Source organism: Strongylocentrotus purpuratus, unplaced genomic scaffold (genome assembly GCF_000002235.5).
Source record: "Strongylocentrotus purpuratus isolate Spur 01 unplaced genomic scaffold, Spur_5.0 spur5_contig_851, whole genome shotgun sequence".
NCBI lineage: Eukaryota > Metazoa > Echinodermata > Echinoidea > Camarodonta > Strongylocentrotidae > Strongylocentrotus > Strongylocentrotus purpuratus.
In genome coordinates, this window is record NW_022145559.1 from 834,306 (window position 1) to 854,471 (window position 20,166).

At 39.2% G+C, this 20,166-nt stretch overlaps 2 protein-coding genes across 3 annotated transcripts; one reads left to right on the forward strand and one right to left on the reverse strand.

Annotated features, from left to right (window-relative positions):
- Positions 1–609: 609 nt before the first annotated feature.
- On the forward strand, positions 610–19,893 carry LOC100892825 (solute carrier family 22 member 15-like). Of its 2 annotated transcripts, XM_030994710.1 has the most exons (11): positions 610–729; positions 7,927–7,996; positions 9,165–9,347; positions 10,266–10,471; positions 11,132–11,261; positions 11,860–11,951; positions 13,963–14,184; positions 15,928–16,062; positions 18,406–18,488; positions 19,014–19,128; positions 19,791–19,893. In XM_030994710.1, the coding sequence occupies exons 2-11, from the start codon at positions 7,934–7,936 to the stop codon at positions 19,876–19,878; spliced, it is 1,317 nt and encodes a 438-aa protein (XP_030850570.1). In that variant the 5' UTR covers positions 610–729; positions 7,927–7,933; the 3' UTR covers positions 19,879–19,893. The 2 variants fall into 2 exon arrangements, with proteins under 2 accessions (XP_030850570.1, XP_030850578.1); XM_030994718.1 differs by lacking the exon at positions 19,014–19,128 and having other exon boundaries at positions 19,791–19,877.
- Positions 2,981–6,641, reverse strand: LOC115928063. The gene is made up of 2 exons (XM_030994698.1): positions 3,463–6,641; positions 2,981–3,408 (listed from the first exon to the last, which is right to left on the reverse strand). Exon 1 carries the CDS (start codon positions 5,112–5,114, stop codon positions 3,471–3,473), a length of 1,644 nt encoding a protein of 547 aa, XP_030850558.1. The 5' UTR covers positions 5,115–6,641; the 3' UTR covers positions 2,981–3,408; positions 3,463–3,470.
- Positions 19,894–20,166: the final 273 nt, after the last annotated feature.

A 20,166-nucleotide genomic window follows, 5' to 3' on the forward strand; every position in this document is an offset into this window, starting at 1 on the left:
TGCCTTTCCAGTGCTACAGCATCAAAAGGAATTCAGGTCGCTGAAGCTCATAGATTTATATCCTGAACATGTCAAATGTACCACTTAAACATATTCATAGATGATACAAAAATGTCCCCACATCACTTAATCACATAATACTGCATGGACACTATTAGTTGCAGGACATATTTGTGTCCAGCTATTGTTATGCATGCTGAGTAATAAAGGAGCAAACGTAAATATACTGGACCTCAAAGGATACATAACCATCTGTTTTATTAGAATTTGTATTTTTTCTTTAATTCTAAAAAGAAAAGAAAAAAAAAAGATTCTTGTTGTTGTTAAAAACCTGCATTGTAAGTAATGGTCACTGAACCGATTGATCAATGGCTGCACTAAAATTCATATTAAAATTTCTCTTTTATGATTAAACAAAGTATTTTGGACATCTATCCTCAACATCAAGCTAGGGATGAGCAAAATAATATAAATCAGCTGTTACATACCGTACGTGTTCGAGTTTGTATCGCGCGCGCTGTACAATGAATATGCATGAAGTGTGACGTATATTTTGACTTGACCACGCCCCCGACCTCTAGTGCCGCTCTTCGTATGCTATCCACATGACAAGCAGTGCTGTACGTGTATCGTGTGAGCCGAGTCTAATCTAGAATCTAGTGAGGCTGTTACAAATGAGAAAAGCAAAGGAGCACCAAAATTACATCTATTAAGACCAGCGATACACAAGTAAGTTGTAAAAATAATCAATTTGGGCTTTGCAATTACACTTTGCAGCCGGAATAGCAGTCGAGCTAGTACGTGAACGCAGAGGCGAGAGCTAGCGAGTAGCGTACGATCCACGTCCCGCCGCCGTGCTTCCTGGCTTGGCCTTGTGGCGCTGGCCGTGGCCTAGACCGAAAGCTTCAGTCTCTATAATCGTCGGTTGTTCCACTGAGACTACGTCTGGCTCCACTAGACCTTCTATAACCGGAGGTCTAGTGGAGCCAGACGTAGTCTCAGTGGAACAACCGACGATTATAGAGACTGAAGCTTTCGGTCTAGCCGTGGCCGTGTTCTGGGCCGTGTACGTATACGTGTCACTGCTTTCGTTAGATTACTTTTACTTCTACGTCGGTACTTGACAGGATCCATCAGTCAGGATATAACGTCAAGGTTAACAGTAGACCTATAAGACATTTGAGCAGGGCAATTTTTAAATGTTATTGCCCTCAACAAAACTAGGCAAAAAAATATTATTGACCGCTCAGAAAAGTCAATAGGATTTTGTGTGTAATTTGCTGGTCAATACGGTTATACAGTAAACCAATGAACAAATTGTAGTGACGGAGCGGAATATAACTTACTGGGCCTAAATCTTAACTATAATTACATAGACGACTATAATAAGGATTTATCCTACCATAGGCTGTATACTATACTGCTTGAAGTCTGTCTCAAGAAGCGCTTGAAGTGTTGCTCGTTGAGTGGAGCTCCACCGTCGCTAGTAGACCGAAGAGACAGAAGAGACGGGCAATCAACAGTGTTTGTCGCGTGCAGTCTCAGGTTCAATCTAACGTTCCCAGTGATAAGCACGCCCGCGGAAACTACCGCGGGTGTCGCCTAATGGAATGCGGGACTTACGCGCATATGCCGCCAGAGCCGTAGTGGCTCAGGCTGAATCACTACATTATTCCCCACTTAATGAGTTTGAAGCCTACTTCTAACTAAAACTAAACTAAAACTAACTTAAAACTACTCCCGTACCGCAGTGCGGGGTCACGCCGTTCCCGCTGGTGGATGGGTCAAGGACCCTCCTTGCCAGCACCAGTGAAGTCTTGGTCTTTCCAGGGGGCGGGCGCCTTTATCATACCTTACAACGTACTGTATTCCAAACTTTGGTACGGGAAATATTATTTAAAGTACAGGTAAAATGCACTGTAAAATGTAAAATGCACTGTATTCCACAATTTGGTATATTTAAGTACTAAATAGGATTCAAGTCCCGGAAATGTCCCAGGGATCAAGAACAGAAAGAAACAGAAATATACCAGTTAACCCTTACCGTGCCGGTGTCACGTGTAAATGACAAAGAATAGCAGTCCTGGCACGGGCGTAAGGGATTAACCGGGGCATTACAGGCATAAAGAAACAGAAATATACCAGTTAACCCTTACCGTGCCGATTATACATAATGACAAATTGCAAAACTTCTTGGCACGGGCATAAGGGATTAACCGGGGCATTACATTAAATTCCCAAGGTGACCGAGCATGAAAGTGTGAGTGATCAACATAAACGATGAATGGCAATAAGTGTGCAGAAAAGGGGAAGAGCCCCATGGCTCCCCATTCCCCAAGTGCAGTTTGGATGGTACAGTGTCCAGAAACTGGGCAATCCCACATGAGAGCCAAACGGCTCCCTACAGGCAGTCCAAACGGTGCATATAGGAAGTATTAGAATGATAAAAGCAGATCACTGAAATCAGATGGAAAATGATATAGAAGGTGAAAACACTTCAACAAAATAAGATTACATTTCCTGGGCCACTCGGCACCCGGGGGCACAATAGCCACTACCGGCAAGTTCCTGATAACATTCAGGGCACCCAGGCCCAAAACACCATCAAGCAAATCCAAAAGGCTCTTGTTGATCCAGAGGAATTACTCCAGAGGAATTACTCCCCCAAAACATGATCACATTCTGACTTATTATTGGAACCACGTAGTGTCACTTGGGAGATATCAAAAGCCGGCCATTTTATGGCCTCGAACACACATGAGTGCTCTGTCTCCCTGTGGAAAGAATGCTTCCTAGTCAGCTCTTAAAGCGGAGCAGCTAATTCAGCATAGATAACTCCGCTAACCGAAGCAGAAACTTTTCAGTTTTATTTAATTGTTATCTATTCAGTTTAAAAACATCAACACTTAAAGTTCAGGAACTCAGAATGGACGATTTACAATGAAATTAAACAGTGTAAACAAAAGTGAACTAAAATATATATATTTAAGACAAACATGTTATTTCCCAGGAACAGGAACCGGCACCATGTCCTCGCGGACGAGCCGTTGTGAATGGCTTTAATAATGAACCATAATATATATACTTAACATGTTATTTCCCCCGATCAAACACGATCCGAGGAATCCAAAATGGGAGCCTGTGGGTGGGCTGGAAAAGGGAAAGGTCCTTACTCTGGAGCCCTGGACTTCCAACAACCTTACATCCTACCCGCTTCCCACTAGAAGGAGGCACCACGGCCGTCCTAGCGACTACCTGGACAAAGGGACCGACCGAAGAGTCAGGCGGGTCACTAACATTATTTACCTTGACAAAGGGACCGACCGAAGAGTCAGGCGGGTCACTAACATTAACTACCTTGTCCAAGGGACCGACCGAAGAGTCAGGCGGGTCACTAACATTAACTACCTTGTCCAAGGGACCGACCGAAGAGTCAGGCGGGTCACTAACTACATTAACTACCCCAGTATTTACCGATTGTAGGCCTCTCGGTTTCCAGATCGGAGATCGGCCTCGCTCTCCGACCCCTCCAGGTTTTCCGGAACACCAGTAGCCACGGGAGATAGAGGGCGGGCATTGGAAAGCATAGAAAACTCCAAAGACTTAACAGTCTTCAGTATTTCTTCTAGCATACAATCGGTATTGTACGCATGCGTCTTAAGACTGGCGACTTCCTCTTTTAAATAGCCAATGTCATTCCTGGCCTGAACTTCAAAAGGCGTTGTGACCTTCCCCCGGTCCTCCACAGGAGCCGGACGGGGAACATCTTGACCTTTGGAAACTGTTGGGGAATGATTTAGGGGATGGGGTTGCCTATGATGATAAATTACCGTATCATACCTGTCCACCTCCTGATCGTACATGCAAGTCTGCTGCACCTGCTGCCGAGAAGCCGAATACGTACGGCGAGCCTCGCTCCCATAAACAACACGTTGGGTATGTTGCGCCCACCTGATGGCTTCCAGGGCCTCCTCGACGGACTTCGGGCGCGTATTGAGAGCTGTTAAACCCGCCGCCTTATCTGTACAACCCTGGCATAACTGCAATACCATTTGAGTGCTGTCACCCCGTTGGTCCCACCCAAAAGCTTCAAAGGACAAAGCTTGGAGCCGATCGGACCACCCAAGAAGAGACTCCTCCGGGAGTTGGCGAGCCGTTCGAAATTCGGCTATGGCCTCCTCCGGAAATCGGGTAGCCCCAAACCGACGCCCCATCGCTGTTAACATATGGTAATAAGAATTAGCGCCCATATCCCTAAGGTTCGAAAAACAATCTGAGGCCGACCCCTCCAAACACCAGCCTAGCGCATCCAAACACTCGCTTGGACTCCACTGACACGATACAGCATAACTGGTGAACTTCCTGAGAAAGGAATGCCAACTTGTTCGCCCATCGTAATTAAGTGACCTCGGCAGACGGGGGGGCCAATCCCGGCGCCCCTGCGACCGGTACTCTCCCTGACCCACAGGTGAGGATTCCCTGGGAGGATACTGAATGTCAGGTCGGGATTCCCCAGAAGGGGGATATACATAATCCCTACGTGGGGGTTCCCTGGAAAGCGGACCACAATTACTAGAAGGGGATTCTCTAGACGGGGGATAATAATAATCCCTACGGGGGGGTTCCCTGGAAGATGGACCATGATTATTAGGAGGGAAATCCCTAGAAGAGGGACAATCCCTACGTGGGGGTTCCCTGGAGGGTACACTGCTATCATCCCTAAGCCGATAGTCGGCGGAGGGCCCGGCTGGGGAGGGCGCAGACCCGGATATAGGCCCAGCTGGGCCTTCACCCGAAAATGGGGGGTACACTGTATGCCCATAAGGAACGGGACCCGGACTCTGGACAGACTGGGTTTGTGCAGTCAAGGTTTGCCCAGTCCCCTCCCCCACCCCCTGTGCCTGCTCAGCCTGATCCACCCGATAAGGCTCAAAATCAAATAAATGTACCAGCTCCTTGGCTTCATGGAGACGGGGACACTGCAAAAATAACTCCTCAGTTAAACTCCCACATTGCTCCCTCCAACTAAAAATCTTGTGGGACTTAGTTCTATCCACAACGGCCAGTAAAGCCTCCTCAGTCCCATAATTCACTTTAACCCTCTCCGAGGTCATAACCGGCTTCAAATCAGCAACGATTATATAACCAAATGATAAAATTAAATACACATACAATCTTTCCTTCTTGCTTACTTAATAATACCCTACTTAGTTTCCTAATAGCTTACTAAGTGCCTGACAGGTAAATACTGAAACCCTAAACCTCACTGAAAAACACCGCGGAATTATCTCCACGGTGAACAGCTTCAGCGAGCGGGCCAAAACTAAACCCTACTAAGTAACACTAAAGGACTACACTTAAACCGGCAATATACCTCACCGAAAAACACCGCGGAACTATCTCCACGGTATAATGCTCGGCGAGATGGCCGTACAATATTAGTAATGATGAAATGAAGATGAAATTAAATACCACCCACGATTTAACCCAAAATCCACAGATATCCAAAACAAGACTGACAGTCAAAAATCCCACTTAGGTACCTACCCAATCCTTCCTTCTTGCTTACTTACTAACGTACGTAGTTCCTTCAAGGAAAATACTTCTTGCTTAGACTACTTAGTTTCTTAAAGGAAAATACTTGCTTACTTAGTTTCTTACTTAGTTTCTTACAGGAAAGACCTATTGCCTACTTAAAAAGTAAGAACTTACTTAGTTTCTTTCCAAAATCTTACTTAGTTTCTTTCATAATCTTACTTAGTTTCTTACTAAAAAATTCCTACTTAAACAACCCTATACCCATAGTATACCTCACCGAAAAAACACCGCGGAATTATCTCCACGGTAATAATACTTCGGCGAGAGGGTTGAAACTAATTTAATTATACTCCTACTCACTAATTCTACTCCTACTTAAACAACCCTATACCCATAGTATACCTCACCGAAAAAACACCGTGGAATTATCTCCACGGTAATAATACTTCGGCAAGAGGGTTGAAACTAGTCTAAATAGAGCCTACCCCTACTTACTAAGTTCTACTTAACCGACCCTATACCTCACCGAAAAAGAACACCGTGGAATTATCTCCACAGTATAAAACTCTGGCGAGAGGATCAAAACTACGAGCACGACAAAAAACGGCTGTACAACTAGTCTAGTGAGTAGAAAAAAAAACGAGCAAATTCAAGTACAAAAACTGACCGAAACCGATGTCAAAATCGAAATACGGCCGTAAAAATACCAACGAGTCCCTAAAAAACTATCCTACAACCCTAAGTAGACAAGAAATGAAAAAATATGAGCTTATAAGGCCCTACGAAAAAAGTTTCAAAAATAAAAAATCCCTTCAACACACGAGTCAACGTATCCAAGATGGCGGCTCGGACATGTGTGCGACCACAAAAAATTATCCCCAAAACACCGAAATGAGTACCCAAAAATCGGAATACAGCACTGAAAATACTCTACGAGTCCCTAAAATACTAATCTACAGCACTAATCAACTACAAATGGGGAATAAACAAGCTTACAAGGCCCTACGAATGAAATTACAAAAATAGAAAATCCCTTCAACACACGAGTGAACGCCGACAAGATGGCGGCTCAAAAACGTGCGCGATAAAAAAACTAGCCCGAACAGGTTCGGAAAAAAAATTAGCGATTACGCCATTGTAGTGAAGGAGCGGAATATAACTTACTGGGCCTAAATCTTAACTATAATTACATAGACGACTATAATAAGGATTTATCCTACCATAGGCTGTATACTATACTGCTTGAAGTCTGTCTCAAGAAGCGCTTGAAGTGTTGCTCGTTGAGTGGAGCTCCACCGTCGCTAGTAGACCGAAGAGACAGAAGAGACGGGCAATCAACAGTGTTTGTCGCGTGCAGTCTCAGGTTCAATCTAACGTTCCCAGTGATAAGCACGCCCGCGGAAACTACCGCGGGTGTCGCCTAATGGAATGCGGGACTTACGCGCATATGCCGCCAGAGCCGTAGTGGCTCAGGCTGAATCACTACAAAATATTATTGCCCGATCTGAAAAGTCAATGGGATTTTTTGTGTAATTTGCAGGTCAATACGGTTATACAGTAAACCAATGAACAAATATTATTGCCCGATCTGAAAAGTCAATGGGATTTTTTGTGTAATTTGCAGGTCAATACGGTTATACAGTAAACCAATGAACACATATTATTGCCCGATCGGTTTGGGCGATATAGACTAGGGTCTATGTCGTATTGCCCAGAAGGCAGTCAATATTACTTAGATCTAAATATCTTTTAAAGACGTATAATTTGGGGTTCTCGCACTCCAGGAAAGCATAGAGAGTCATATTAACTCCAGGAAGCTCCCATGCCGAAGGCATCAGAGCTTCAGTAGATCAACCATGGGGTTATTAAAACGGCCGATTAGGTCTAGGTGATTGTCTTTGAATCTGCAAAGGGAGTAGACTATTTTGACTTAATAGGTTGCTCTACTCCTCTGAGCATCGGGAGATTACTTGAAATTATAATTTGAACTTTGAAGAAGTCTTCGATGGGAATAAGAGGGTTATTCTGAGTCCTACCCCAACGATTCTGTCATGTTGCAGTGTCAATTCAAAATGACGAAAAGAAGGTACACATGTGCGGAAGCGGCGCAGCTAATATGAATATTCATGCTATACAGAGCGCCGGTTGTTCAAAATTGCTGAATATGCACGACTCGAACAAACAGAGCAGTGAATGTAAATACCCACGACCCTTCTCAATTCAACCTCGTGCATATTCAGCAATTTAGATGTTTGGTCCAGGATTGGAGTCAAGAATTTGTAAGAAATTGATGCGGATGAACTGTCACCGAATCATGCGTCCTACAACCACTGCAACCAAATAATAAAATGTTCAAATACCATGTTTTTGTTTGTTTTTCTCCTTCAGATTGAAGATGGGTTTTGATGATGCTATGAAAGCTGTAGGAGAGTTTGGTTACACTCAGAAAATACAACAAGTAAGTTGACCACTTATCATTCTGGAATGGAATGCCATTTTGCAAAATAGCCTCAAGAAAAACCAAGTAAAAATGCTGAAATATAATCATGGTATTGGTATGATAGTTGATACTATCTTCTTTCATTTGATAGGCTGCCCACAAAATGTGATCATGGATGAGAAAAGCACTGGCCATTTTTAAAGGAAAAAAACACCATGCCAAAATTTCCATTGCCCAAGTTTAGGATGATTGATGTTCAGGAGTTAGTGTAATTATGAGTACCTGTAAGGGCATTTATTAATGTGAGTGCTAGTCAGGACAATTCTGGTTTTAACCAATCTTTGCGTTGAACAATGCATTATTCAAAACTTTGGCAGGGCAAATTTAAAATGTAAAAATACTGGTGTTTAGCTCTCTGTGGCAATTTATTGATGAAGGTGTCAAATAAAAGAATACATGATAGGCAGCTATTAGTTAGATTGAATGATTGGAACTGGTTCAAAATACATATCAGGTTATTATCAGGTTACTGGACAATAGAAAGCGTGTATTTCCCATACCACCATTTGTGGTTAATTTGTAATGACTATGACCAATGAATAAGAGTAGGGGAAGTGTATGAAGTGACATCTTTAGTCATGCATTGTGAAAGTAGATTTTCTTGTTCAGTCATGAATGTGATTTACATTCCACCTGTTCCTCTGAGGGCTTGCATGCCTCCGTTCAACAGTGAACCCTGCCTGGCCTATCTACAAGTAGGGAACCATTTCTTTCCTCTTTTCCTTGCTTCTCATTTCCTTCTCTTTCTCTATTATTTCTAAGATAATTGAATAATTATGTTAACTTTGTATATGCTGTGATTTTTGTATGGCCAAAGAAATAATAATAGTAATAATAATTAATTTCCTGACACTCCTGGCGACGGATAGTCAACTTGTCCGAAACGTCGAGCCACTCCTGCCACCCATCCTCTCCAAGCGCTATAGTTCTCCTTAGAATTATAAGCTAAGAAAGATAACCAACAGTTTTTTCAAGACTACACCAACAGTCCTTTTCAGGACTACACCCTCAAGAAAGATTCCAGAGCGTCCTTTCTCAGGACTCCTCAATCCTTCCTCTCTCTCACATGGTGCATCCACAAGCCTACTGTATAATAATTAATCTGTTTCTGTTATTGTTTTGTCAGGTGATCTTGAACTCGATCCAGCTGTTTGGTGCGATGCACATGTTATCCCTAGTGTTCGTAGGACGAGAGCCGAGCACGGTGATGTGTGGAGATAAGCTGTCAGTCTATGATGATGTATGTCACATGAAACCACCCTGTGACAATTACAAGTATGGTGATGAGTTCACTTCAATCGCTACAAAGGTAAACACACATAGATCAGGGCAAGTCTACATTATTTAATCTTTTGATGTCCCATATGCTACTAAGTACCGTCACAAACCTGCTTTAGTGACAACCTGTCTACAAAGACCACCTGTCAACAACAAGCTTATTTTTTGTTTCCCTTGGGCGGTCCCTGTAGACAGTTTTGCCTGTATTATGAATCGTGAGCACCTGAGCGTAAATGAAGAAAGTAACATTTAACTTGATTTGTCATAGCAGGAAAGTTAGAGTGGATTTATCAAATAAATACAGTCATCAGTTATACCAAAATCTCAGTTGGGCTTGGCAACATAGGAGACAACATACCGTAGACCTGCTCATGATTATTCAAGTGTCGATCATAAATGATTTCTGAAGGTAGGGATTTCTACATTTAGCCATCAGTATAGCACCTGGCATTTTGTGGCTTTGTGGCTAACCGTAAAATGCCAATCGCTATATACTGCGGTGTAAATTATGTAAAAAATCCATAAACTTGTACACATCTACATGTATGTATGAATCTAATGATACGTAGATGTGGGCAGAGAAACAACACCTATCTATACTCTTTTCTTTGAGTACTTATCAAGACATGCCTGTGTTGTTTCCTTTTCATCAATGTTTCCTATGAATGATTTTGCCCAATGCTTGTTTTTTGTTAGTAATCCTTTATTAAAAATGGAAACAGTTTGCACCATTCCTGTGATAAAGAGTGTTAAAACTGCTTTCTCTCTTTTTGGGGGGTAAAATTCACTTCAATTCAATTTAAGTAAGTTCAGTTCAGTTCCATTAACAGCAAGCTTTATTTCTCCAATGTTTTGTTCTGATTCATCCTGATCTTCCTCTTCAGACTATAATACTTAGAGACTGATATTTTAACTGAAGTTATTCTTGTCTTTATTCATTCATTCATAGTGGGACCTTGTATGTGAGAAGAGCCACAAGGTTGGTTTAGCTCAAAGCATCTTCATGGCCGGAGTACTGTTTGGGAACGTCCATTTTGGGTCATTCTCTGACCACTATGGCCGCTTAAGAATGACCTTGATAGGTCTAGCATTGTTGAGTGTCCTAGGGACACTCAGTGCCATGGTCTGGACATTTGAACAATTTCTGGTTTTCAGGTATGTCTTCATCCTCTTTATAAATATTTTTTCTTCTCTCTCTTTCTCTCTCTCCCTCTTCCCCTCTCTAACCCTTCTCTTTCTCTCTCCATTTCTACCTTTCTCTCTCCCTCTCTCTTTTACTTTCTCTCTCATTGATATGTAAATTATTCCTTTCCTCATCCCTATGGCCCGAATTCACAAAGGAGGTTTGTCGACAAACCTCCTTTTGTTTCGCCAAACCTCCTTTTGTTCTTTACAAACAAAGTTTGTAAAAAACGCATAAAAATGTGTCATATAACGTACGAAAACCAAGGTTATTTGACAAACCTCCTTTGTGAATTCGGGCCAATGTGTCTCCGAATAGTAGACTTGATTGACTGTGCATTGTAAGTGATCTGTATTATTGTAAATATATTACAAATTTGTTTGTTATTGGTCAATAAATAGCTTTTCATCAATCATACTTAGAAATGCCAGCTGTATTTGATATGCCTTAACAAAATTGTGGTGCGTAACATACATGTACTTGTGTTAATTGTCAGTATAAAATGTTAAAGCACTTACTATTATTGCCCAGACATATGATTGGTGCCTTAAAGTGAAAGAAAACGGCATTATTGAACATGTATATATACAATGTTATTACATTTTCATTTCCTTCTGCTTCTCATCTTGTAGATTCTTAGTAGGTTACGGTGCAGGAGGAGTGATTCTATCTGTCTTTGTTCTACAAACAGAGAATCTCAGCTCACATCATAGAGCACTCTCAGCTACTTGTTGTCCGTCTACATTTGCTCTTGGTGTTATGGTATGTCTAGGGAGAGTTTCACAAAGACTAAGATCCACTTTAAGTTGGTCTTAACTATGGCATGCCATTGTTTGCTCTCGCCATTATGATCTTTAGATAATATTTGTTCTTTGATAATAAATTATCACAAATTTGTAACCATGATTGGTATATCCCTTGAGACACCAATGCCAGTAAAAGCGTGAGATAGAAAAGTGGCATGAATGGCCTGCCATAGTAAAATTTGATCTTAGTCTTTGTGAAACACCCCCCCCCCCCCCCCCCCCCCCCCCCCCTCCGATCTTTATCTCTCCCTGCAGTTTTAGTTGGAAGTGTACCAGTCACCTAAAATGTTGGGGGTTAAGGGTGGTGTAATGTGACATTCTCCATAAAAAGTTTTGTAATGTTAATTGTAAGCAACAAAGGGCTGATCATATTCTCAGTTATGTGTGTGCTACAAGATACAGTAATGTGAAGCGGCAGCACTCTATGCTTATATTATAACGATTTGTTTTGTTGCTAGTTTTTTTTCCTTTGAATAATTTACTGCATTATGTGTAAATAGGGCTCTATTGTGTTTGATTGTTGATTAATACAAGTAAAACTTTTCTTTTATCAGCTGTATGCACTGATGGCCTATTTTATCCGAGACTGGAGGAACTTGCTTCTTCTCTCCTCTCTGCCTGTTGGAGCATACCTCCTTATCTACTTGTAAGTATAAGCAATGATGCTCATCATTTTTTAAGTCTTCTTCATTCTACTCAAGTATGCAAGCTTAAATTAAAGGTAATACAAAGTTTTGGGAAATTTTGAGAATTGGCTGGAAAGTGATTCTTTACAATTTTGCTATATTTTGATGACCCTGTGGATGAATTATAAGCACTAGAAAATTTAGCCCCTAAAACACTTCTGCTTTCAAGAAAAATTGAATATAAGGTGCCCCCGGTAAATTTTGATAAATTTCAAATAGTGCTTACGGCCATACAATGGTAGCTGTGACCATGAAAATCTCAGAATATGTAGTTGTGATATGTAATTTCCAAACGGGAATAGCCAATTGGTCGATTTTGGTCAAGAAACATTGTTTTATGGCTTGATTAATATCTTGACCTTGAGAGAGAGCGCTATACAACATAAAGAGTTTATTATTTACAATTTCATAACTTGAGACTCAATTTCAACCGCGACAACGCTCACTGAATATTGTAGGATCGCATATGCTTTCAATATGTTCATTTGAACCAAATTCATGACCCCATACCAAAACTTTGTATTACCTTTAAGGTTGATTGATAAAGGAGTACTACATGTACCAAAGAAGGCATGGAGGCGAGTTGGTTCAGTCAGTAGTGTATGTGTCTGTCAAAGCTAAGATCACAGGCTTGAATGCAGCCCATGAGGATGACTGAAACCCATGTTGTATGTCATTACAAAAAGCTCTCATTAAAACTATACCCCACCACTATAACACAGGAACCAATGTAAATCAGGTGGGGTATCACTACCCCACTTTTGTTTCTCTCGTTAAATCTCGGACAGAGCCTCGCAGCTCTGTGTGAGAGATGGCAGCTGTACTCTTCATCATCTTACGTAATAGTGTAAACAAACTCTTACTGGGGCTCTGCCTGAAAGGAAATGAGAAGTAGGAAATATATATTTTACTTGTTTTAAGATATTTTCATGTTGAAAAGTCACTTATAATTTAGATGAAGAAAATAATGAAAGTTTGAACGAAGCAAAATGACCCAGAATTGGCGATATAACAACAATTTAAATTGTGAAAATTAGCACCCTTTCCTCCTTCCTCTCCCTCTCTATCACCCCTGTCAAGGTCTCGGCAGGGGGATTACATTGTATAGCGCTAGTGTTTACTTTAGGCTTAGCTCTAGGAGAAGTGAAAGTCAAATGGGGGTTTCAATTTTAAATGACAAGTTTTTGTCATGTTATCCTACCCCTGCTGTTTCATTAACAATGGCTTGGTCACAGTGTAAATCATGCAGTCCATTTGATAAGACATGATACCAGGAGGCAAGAACTGAAGATGTTAAATGATAATGTTTGCTTTCCCCTCCCTGGGACAGTAGATATCAAATAGTTAGTAACGATAACAGTCCGTACATGTATATGCTCACACATTCAGTTGACCGACCCACTTCTACAGTGTATGTAGACAGAAAGAGTTTGTTCAGACGCTCGTATCATTTTGGCGATTATCCCGGTATAACTGGCTGGCAATAAGCCTAACTTACCGTTACCTTAGACAGCCAATCATTATATCGTTATATTCGTGCCTTGTTCCTTTTAGTTTCTGTTTATATTGATCAATTTCGGCTTTCTGTTTCATTCTTGCGTTTTACTCTGATGAGTGCAAGTCGAAAAGCTTTAGTATGGCTCTTTTCAACGCTATTCTTCAATTTTTTAGTGCTCAGGTGTTAAGTCTATAGGGCCTATGTCTCTGAAACCAGAAAGTTTTTGTATGAGAGAAACTTTCATGAATGGTTCAGATTTGTGAAGTTTAGTGCAGCAAAATAAAGAATGGAGTAGAAATACTAAATTTAATATTATGTATTATTATGTATTATGTAATATTATGTGAAGAGTTCATATTGCAATTGTGTGTAATGTTGAACAGTAGTAGATTGAAAATAACTGATTCAGGAATATTCAGGTATGGAAGGCATGAATAATAAATTGTTTATTTGTATTTATTTATTTTTTCTAGTGTGATTCCTGAATCGCCTCGTTGGCTGATATCTAAAGGTCGTATCAGTGAGGCTGAAGACATCTTGCATGAGATAGGAAGAAAGAATGGGATGAAAGTTACCCGCTCTATGATCAACTTGTCTGAAACTAAGACTACTCCTAAGACTGATAAATATGGTTTATTGGATTGCTTCAAGACACCTGTACTCAGAATGAGAATGATAATTCTTATCTGCTCTTGGTAAGTCAGAGATCTTTTCATTATTTTTGATAGGCATCAATGAGAGGAGAATGCAATCATCTTGAATTTAGAGTTGTCCTCTTTTAAAAGACAAACAGAGGGTGAGCTATGAAGCAGTTGCTTTATACTCCTCTTGTAACATATCAAATCTAGAAAAGCATTAATCTACCATTGCCACTCCCTACCCAGGTGAATTAAATGTAATAGGAAGATATGCCTTGATGCATGGGTGCCTTTATTTCATAGCACGTTTGAAATATTAACTATTTTGGGGGGTATAATTAGACCTGAGTCATCACGGGTTTTGCCGAATATTTAATTAAATTGAAATATAAGTTTGGGAATTACATATTTTTAGTTCTTTATTTCAAAATGTCAGTGTGAATTTTAATTTTGAAAAACCCAAAACTCGATTATTCAAACCTGGGTTTCGGCGCGATGGCTGGGGACCGGGCGGGGAACCGTTTTGACTCGGGCCCACGTATAATTATCATGATTGTTATTGTTACTTATTACAGTTACATTGTAAAGCGCATAGAAACGTGGTACTAAAGAGAAGGTTGAGTTATGGGGAGAGGTGAAAAATAACTTGTGAGCGTTTTCATTGTTATAATGCAAGTTTGAAAGAACATCAGATATACAAAAATCTTCTCTGTAAAAGATGGCTCTAAAAATGCCTTCATATTCTGCAATAATAAGAATAATAATAAATTACATTTATAAAGCGCTTAATACAATGTTTCTAAGCGCTTAACATACAAGTAATTAGGTACAACGTAAAATAAACATACAGCAATAATAATACATAATTCTAATAATAACATTACAGATAATTAAACTGCCCTATAAAATTACTATTACCGGTAAACAAAAAATACTTCAAACTTGCCTTAAAAGACTCTACAGATGGGGATTGACGAATAATAATAGGTAAACTGTTCCATAATTTAGGGGCTGCAATGGCAAAAGTACGATCTCCGTAACGGGTATTTGTTCGGGGACCAGGGGCGTATTGGAAATTAGCATGTGTAGTTGACCGTAATGAACGTAATGGAACAATAGGTTTGAGAAGGTCGTTTAAATATGATGGAGCATAACCATGTTTAATTTTGAATACTAACAAAAGAATCTTAAATTGAATGCGAGTTAAAATAGGTAGCCAATGAAGAGATCTGAGAATAGGAGTTATGTGTTCATATTTTCTGGTTTTGGTAATGAGACGGGCTGCCATGTTCTGAATACGTTGGAGTGGAGAAATGGTGGATCACAATCACATGCTTTAAAGGTAAAGACCAGTTGTCATGTGATTGCATTGTGAAAGAAACGTTGTGGAATCGATCAGAAAAGGTTGATCATCTAGCATCTAGCATCTAGCATCTGCAAGGTTCTGGAATCATCTAAATGATAAAAAAAATTGGTCCATTCTTTGTAAAGTTACAAGCACTATACACAGAAAGATGTATATGGGACTACCCTATATCTCTCACAGACCATGAGAGAAACAAATTCACCAAATATATGAATTAGTAGGCGGTTTCCCTGCAAATTTTTTATCATCATGTATTAGTCAAAACATATTCTTTCACATGATTGGTAATGAGAGCTTCCATTTCATTTTTTGAAATTGGAGCGTTTCCAATACTGGTCTTTACCTTTAAGCGCTATACAAAGTAATTGTTTTTATTATTATTATTATTTATTATAAGCATTGTTACTAATTGATCCTGTGATTGTTTTGTGTAGGTTTACTGCTAGTATGGTGTACTATGGACTGACAATGAATGCTGGTAATCTAGGTAGTAATGTATACATCAGCTTTGCTCTCTCTGGTTTGGTGGAGCTACCTGCGTATCTCTTTGGCTTCCTAGTACTCAATAGGTAACTCCTGCAATCCAGAACAATCTCACTCTATCGTATATATATATCAGAACTTATTCATAAACACAGTCCAGTTCATACATTGGCTGTACACCTTGCAAGAGCTACAGGTACTTACCTACCTTTGCATGCAGCCTTCATGAAAGTGAAGGCGGTCAGATGGCTACTACTACTACTACTACTACACCTTGTAAACATGAATACATTTTGGAAACAGATCCTTCAGGGCATCAGCTTCTGCTCTGTGCTATCGAATGTTATAATGTAAAGGGCATAGGGAATTAAATTGTATTTTTCATGCGTTATACAGATTTAACATTTTTATTTCTATTACCCTTGTCACATTGACAAGACTGCTAATAGATCAGTAAAAGACCAAACAGATGGTGTATACTTGCAAAATAAAGAAGCAATTGCCATGACTTTGATAGTATTAGAGTTTCGATTATGAATTACTTCAAAAAAACGAAAAGTATATTGCAAATTCGAATTGTAGAAAAAATAAATTCACACGAAAATGGTTTCAATTCAGGAATTTGTTTATTTAAAATGATATTTTTTCTGTATTTGTTTTTTTTTCCATGAGTGTTAGAAATGAATTATTGATTTGTTAGTTTTCTGTTACTCAACAGCTCAACAATACTTGTATCTTGAAAAGCCAATTTTATTTTATTTATGTTATTATGTAAATTACCTTGAATATATATTTTTGTATGTGTTTCAAATGAAAATCAATAAAATCCCTGTGAAGGGAAAAATATGGGGAAAAAAAAAAAGACCAAACAAATTATATTTCATATAAATTGATTATTACTCAGTTTGGAGTCAATTTACTAGTTTGTCTGGACACTGTTCTCCATTTGATTAGCAACACAAATCTACATATATGCATGGTGCTTCATAAACAAATTAAAATTTATACAATTTTTTTCAATTCCAGTAAATTATTTCCTGACTTTTCCATGATTTTGTTGTGAGAGGTGCTCATTTCACTGTAGAGTCTGAGGAGTGTGTCCCCTTGACCAGTCCTGAAGAGCTATATCTCTCTACAGTACATGTTAATGAAATGCAATGCCTACCTGCTTCTTGCAATTGACAATGGATGATTCAATTCAGACTTTTGATTATCAGGTGGGCTGTATCTAATACAGACCACCTTATATTTTTGTTAAAATCGCCTTTATTTATTATTTATTTATTTATTTTTCTTATTTCGACCCACTTTTTTGTGTGCAAGATAATTTGAAAATGGCTCAATCAAATATCTTAAAATTTGGTACACATATGTATAGGCATATTCACAAAACACAGCAAATTTTTCGACCTTGACCTTGACTGATGACGTCATCTAGGCGCCATTTTGTGAAAAATTTTGAAAATCAACTCATGATCATATCTTCATAACCAAAAGTAATTTCTCATTCATATTTATCATGATCAAGGTCAATATCAGTCCGGTCAATTTCAGGTCAAAAAACGTGCGCGTACGTCCGCGCGTCAGTGCGCGCGCAAAATTTCAAAATGCTCCAAATCGTCTCAAATTTATTTTACATACGTTTCAGGCCATTTTAAGCATTTCATAAAAAATCGCACACACGCACATGCGCGCGCGTTTTGGCGTAATACCATTACATAACATAGAATCGCCATTTTTTTTTCTTTCATGATATTTCATATATTTGTTTGTACAATTTGATACCACGTTCATGTCTTTATGACCATTAATAACAAGATGAGCGTCCATTCAAGATAAATGTCCGTGCGCGCGAGCTCTTTTAATACATAGCATATATGGGCAAAAACAGGCCTATACAAAATCCATTATAGCTCTTTCGAATGCACCGGGATCCTAAATTTTTTTTTCATATTTAGATTATGAGTCGAAGATATGATTTCATGTCTCATTTGGCCATTAAGTGTATCGTGACATCATCACAATGGCCTTGGAAATCAAAATACGAATTTGCATATTATGACGTCAGCATATTTATGGAAAATTGATTGCATCTCTATAAATATTGATCAATTTTCTTCAAAATTTCGATATGTTGTAGCTAAGACAATTCTCTACAAGCTTTAAAATAACCATTTTTCATTTTGATGACGTCATCATAGTGAAAATCTCGATTAAAGGCCTCATGTCAAAAGGCCTTCATAATTTGCCTTATCCCTATAGAAGGTGAATTTCGTTCACGTCATGAAACTACATGATATTGTTTTTTAAGAATTTTTAAGCAGTATCTCGCTTATTTTTGCTCTATTTTGTCTCAAATTTAAGTTGACCAGCCCACCTATACTTGTTCCAAACAAGTATTATATGTCTAGTTTTTTTTTTTACTACAGGACTGGTCGAAGGAAAGCGATGGCAGCTTCTATGTTTGTAGGGGGTGTGTCCTGTTTGAGTTTGTTATTAATATCGAAGGAAGGTAAGAAAGTGTGTTCAATCTGACTTAATCTCTCTCTGTACCTATGTGAAACATTACGTCCCAGATGCTAGCCTGGTGGGAGTATGCCACAACTCTCCTCTTTTTTTTCCTCCTCACTCACATGCCTGTAATAGTCAAAATTATATTCTGTATGCGATATCCAATCAAAAAATTGATTACCCAAAGTGACTTTTTCAACATAAACTGTAGCTGAAAATCAATATTCTGCTTTCTGATTTTGTCATTTCTATGAACCTGTGATATTGCTCTGTGCAGATACATTGGAAAAATAGGATTCTAGCCTAGAGTCCCATACAGCTTCTAGATTGCATTTCTTTCAAACATTTACACTATTAAAATTAATATGAAGTCATAGACAGTACATGATAATGTCTCGCCTGTATATCTTCTGATCTAAGGAGAACAATATGAACTAATTTTTGACTAGTTTCCTACTTTTTCTGAGCTGTATTTCTTATTTTTTATTCCAATTTTGGTTTGTTATGTTTATTATTTGTTGTACAGATGAAACCAGGGTGAAGATCAGAACAGCTTTGGCTCTGATTGGTAAAATGGGTATATCATCTGCTTTCAATATCGTCTACATTTACTCATCAGAACTATTACCAACAGTGTTAAGGTTAGCACAAACTTTATACTTCTTTAATCATATGTACTTATTATCAACATAATTCAGGTTAACAAAGGGCTTGTAGTTTATTATACTTTGATTGGAGTTGTTTTAAATTAAAGGTAAGGTTGAGTTCTGATAATGATAGAAAATACATTATCACAGAATCCCACAAAACTCACACTGAATGTTAAAGATTTCAAATGAATGACATGTGCCAAACGATTTTGGTAGAAAGTGTTTAGGGGCCAAGTAGTGGCATAGCTTGCTGGAGCTAAAGGCAGGATGACAGTTGCTAGGCTCCACCCTATAATAACGCTCCAGATCTCAATCATCGTGTGATATCATCTGTCAATTATTAGTGAGCTAACAAGATACTGGTATGTAACATCCCCCAGCTCAGCACATGCTCACAAAAGAATTGCATGCTTTCATACAATACCTTCACATTACACTTTTTCATGTTGATGCTACAGCGCGTCTGACATAGCAATGGTGGTATTGTATGGTCTATTTTAAACGAGTGGTCAGCTCTTGTGAAACTTCATACCACTGTCTTTATCAAAATACTGAATATTACTATTTTCATCATGAGAGATGTTAGATTGGAAGGTTTGCGGGTATGAATAAAGTGATACCAAAATGCTTCTTTTTGTTAATTTTTTCCACAGGAACAGTGGGATGGGAATCTGTTCGATGGCAGCTAGGATAGGAGGTGTTGTAGCACCACAGATCATTCCTATGGTAAGCCTCTCTTGATTTTAAACCTTCTTATTATCTGCTGGGATAGGTACATGAAAGCTGTGTGTTTCTCTCCGCTTTCTTCTCCTGAAGGTTGTATGATCAGTCAGAACTGCATATAGAAGGTGAATAATTTCAATAGTATTACTTAAAGGGAAATGGTAGTCAGTTTCCATGTGCAGAAGGTCATAATTCGCTGACACCAGTCTTGGTGTAAATACCATTAATGGGTGAACAAGTCTCGCACACAACAAACGTATGGTCTGATCAAGAAATGCCCCCTAGTCTCTTGGAGAGTCTTCGGAT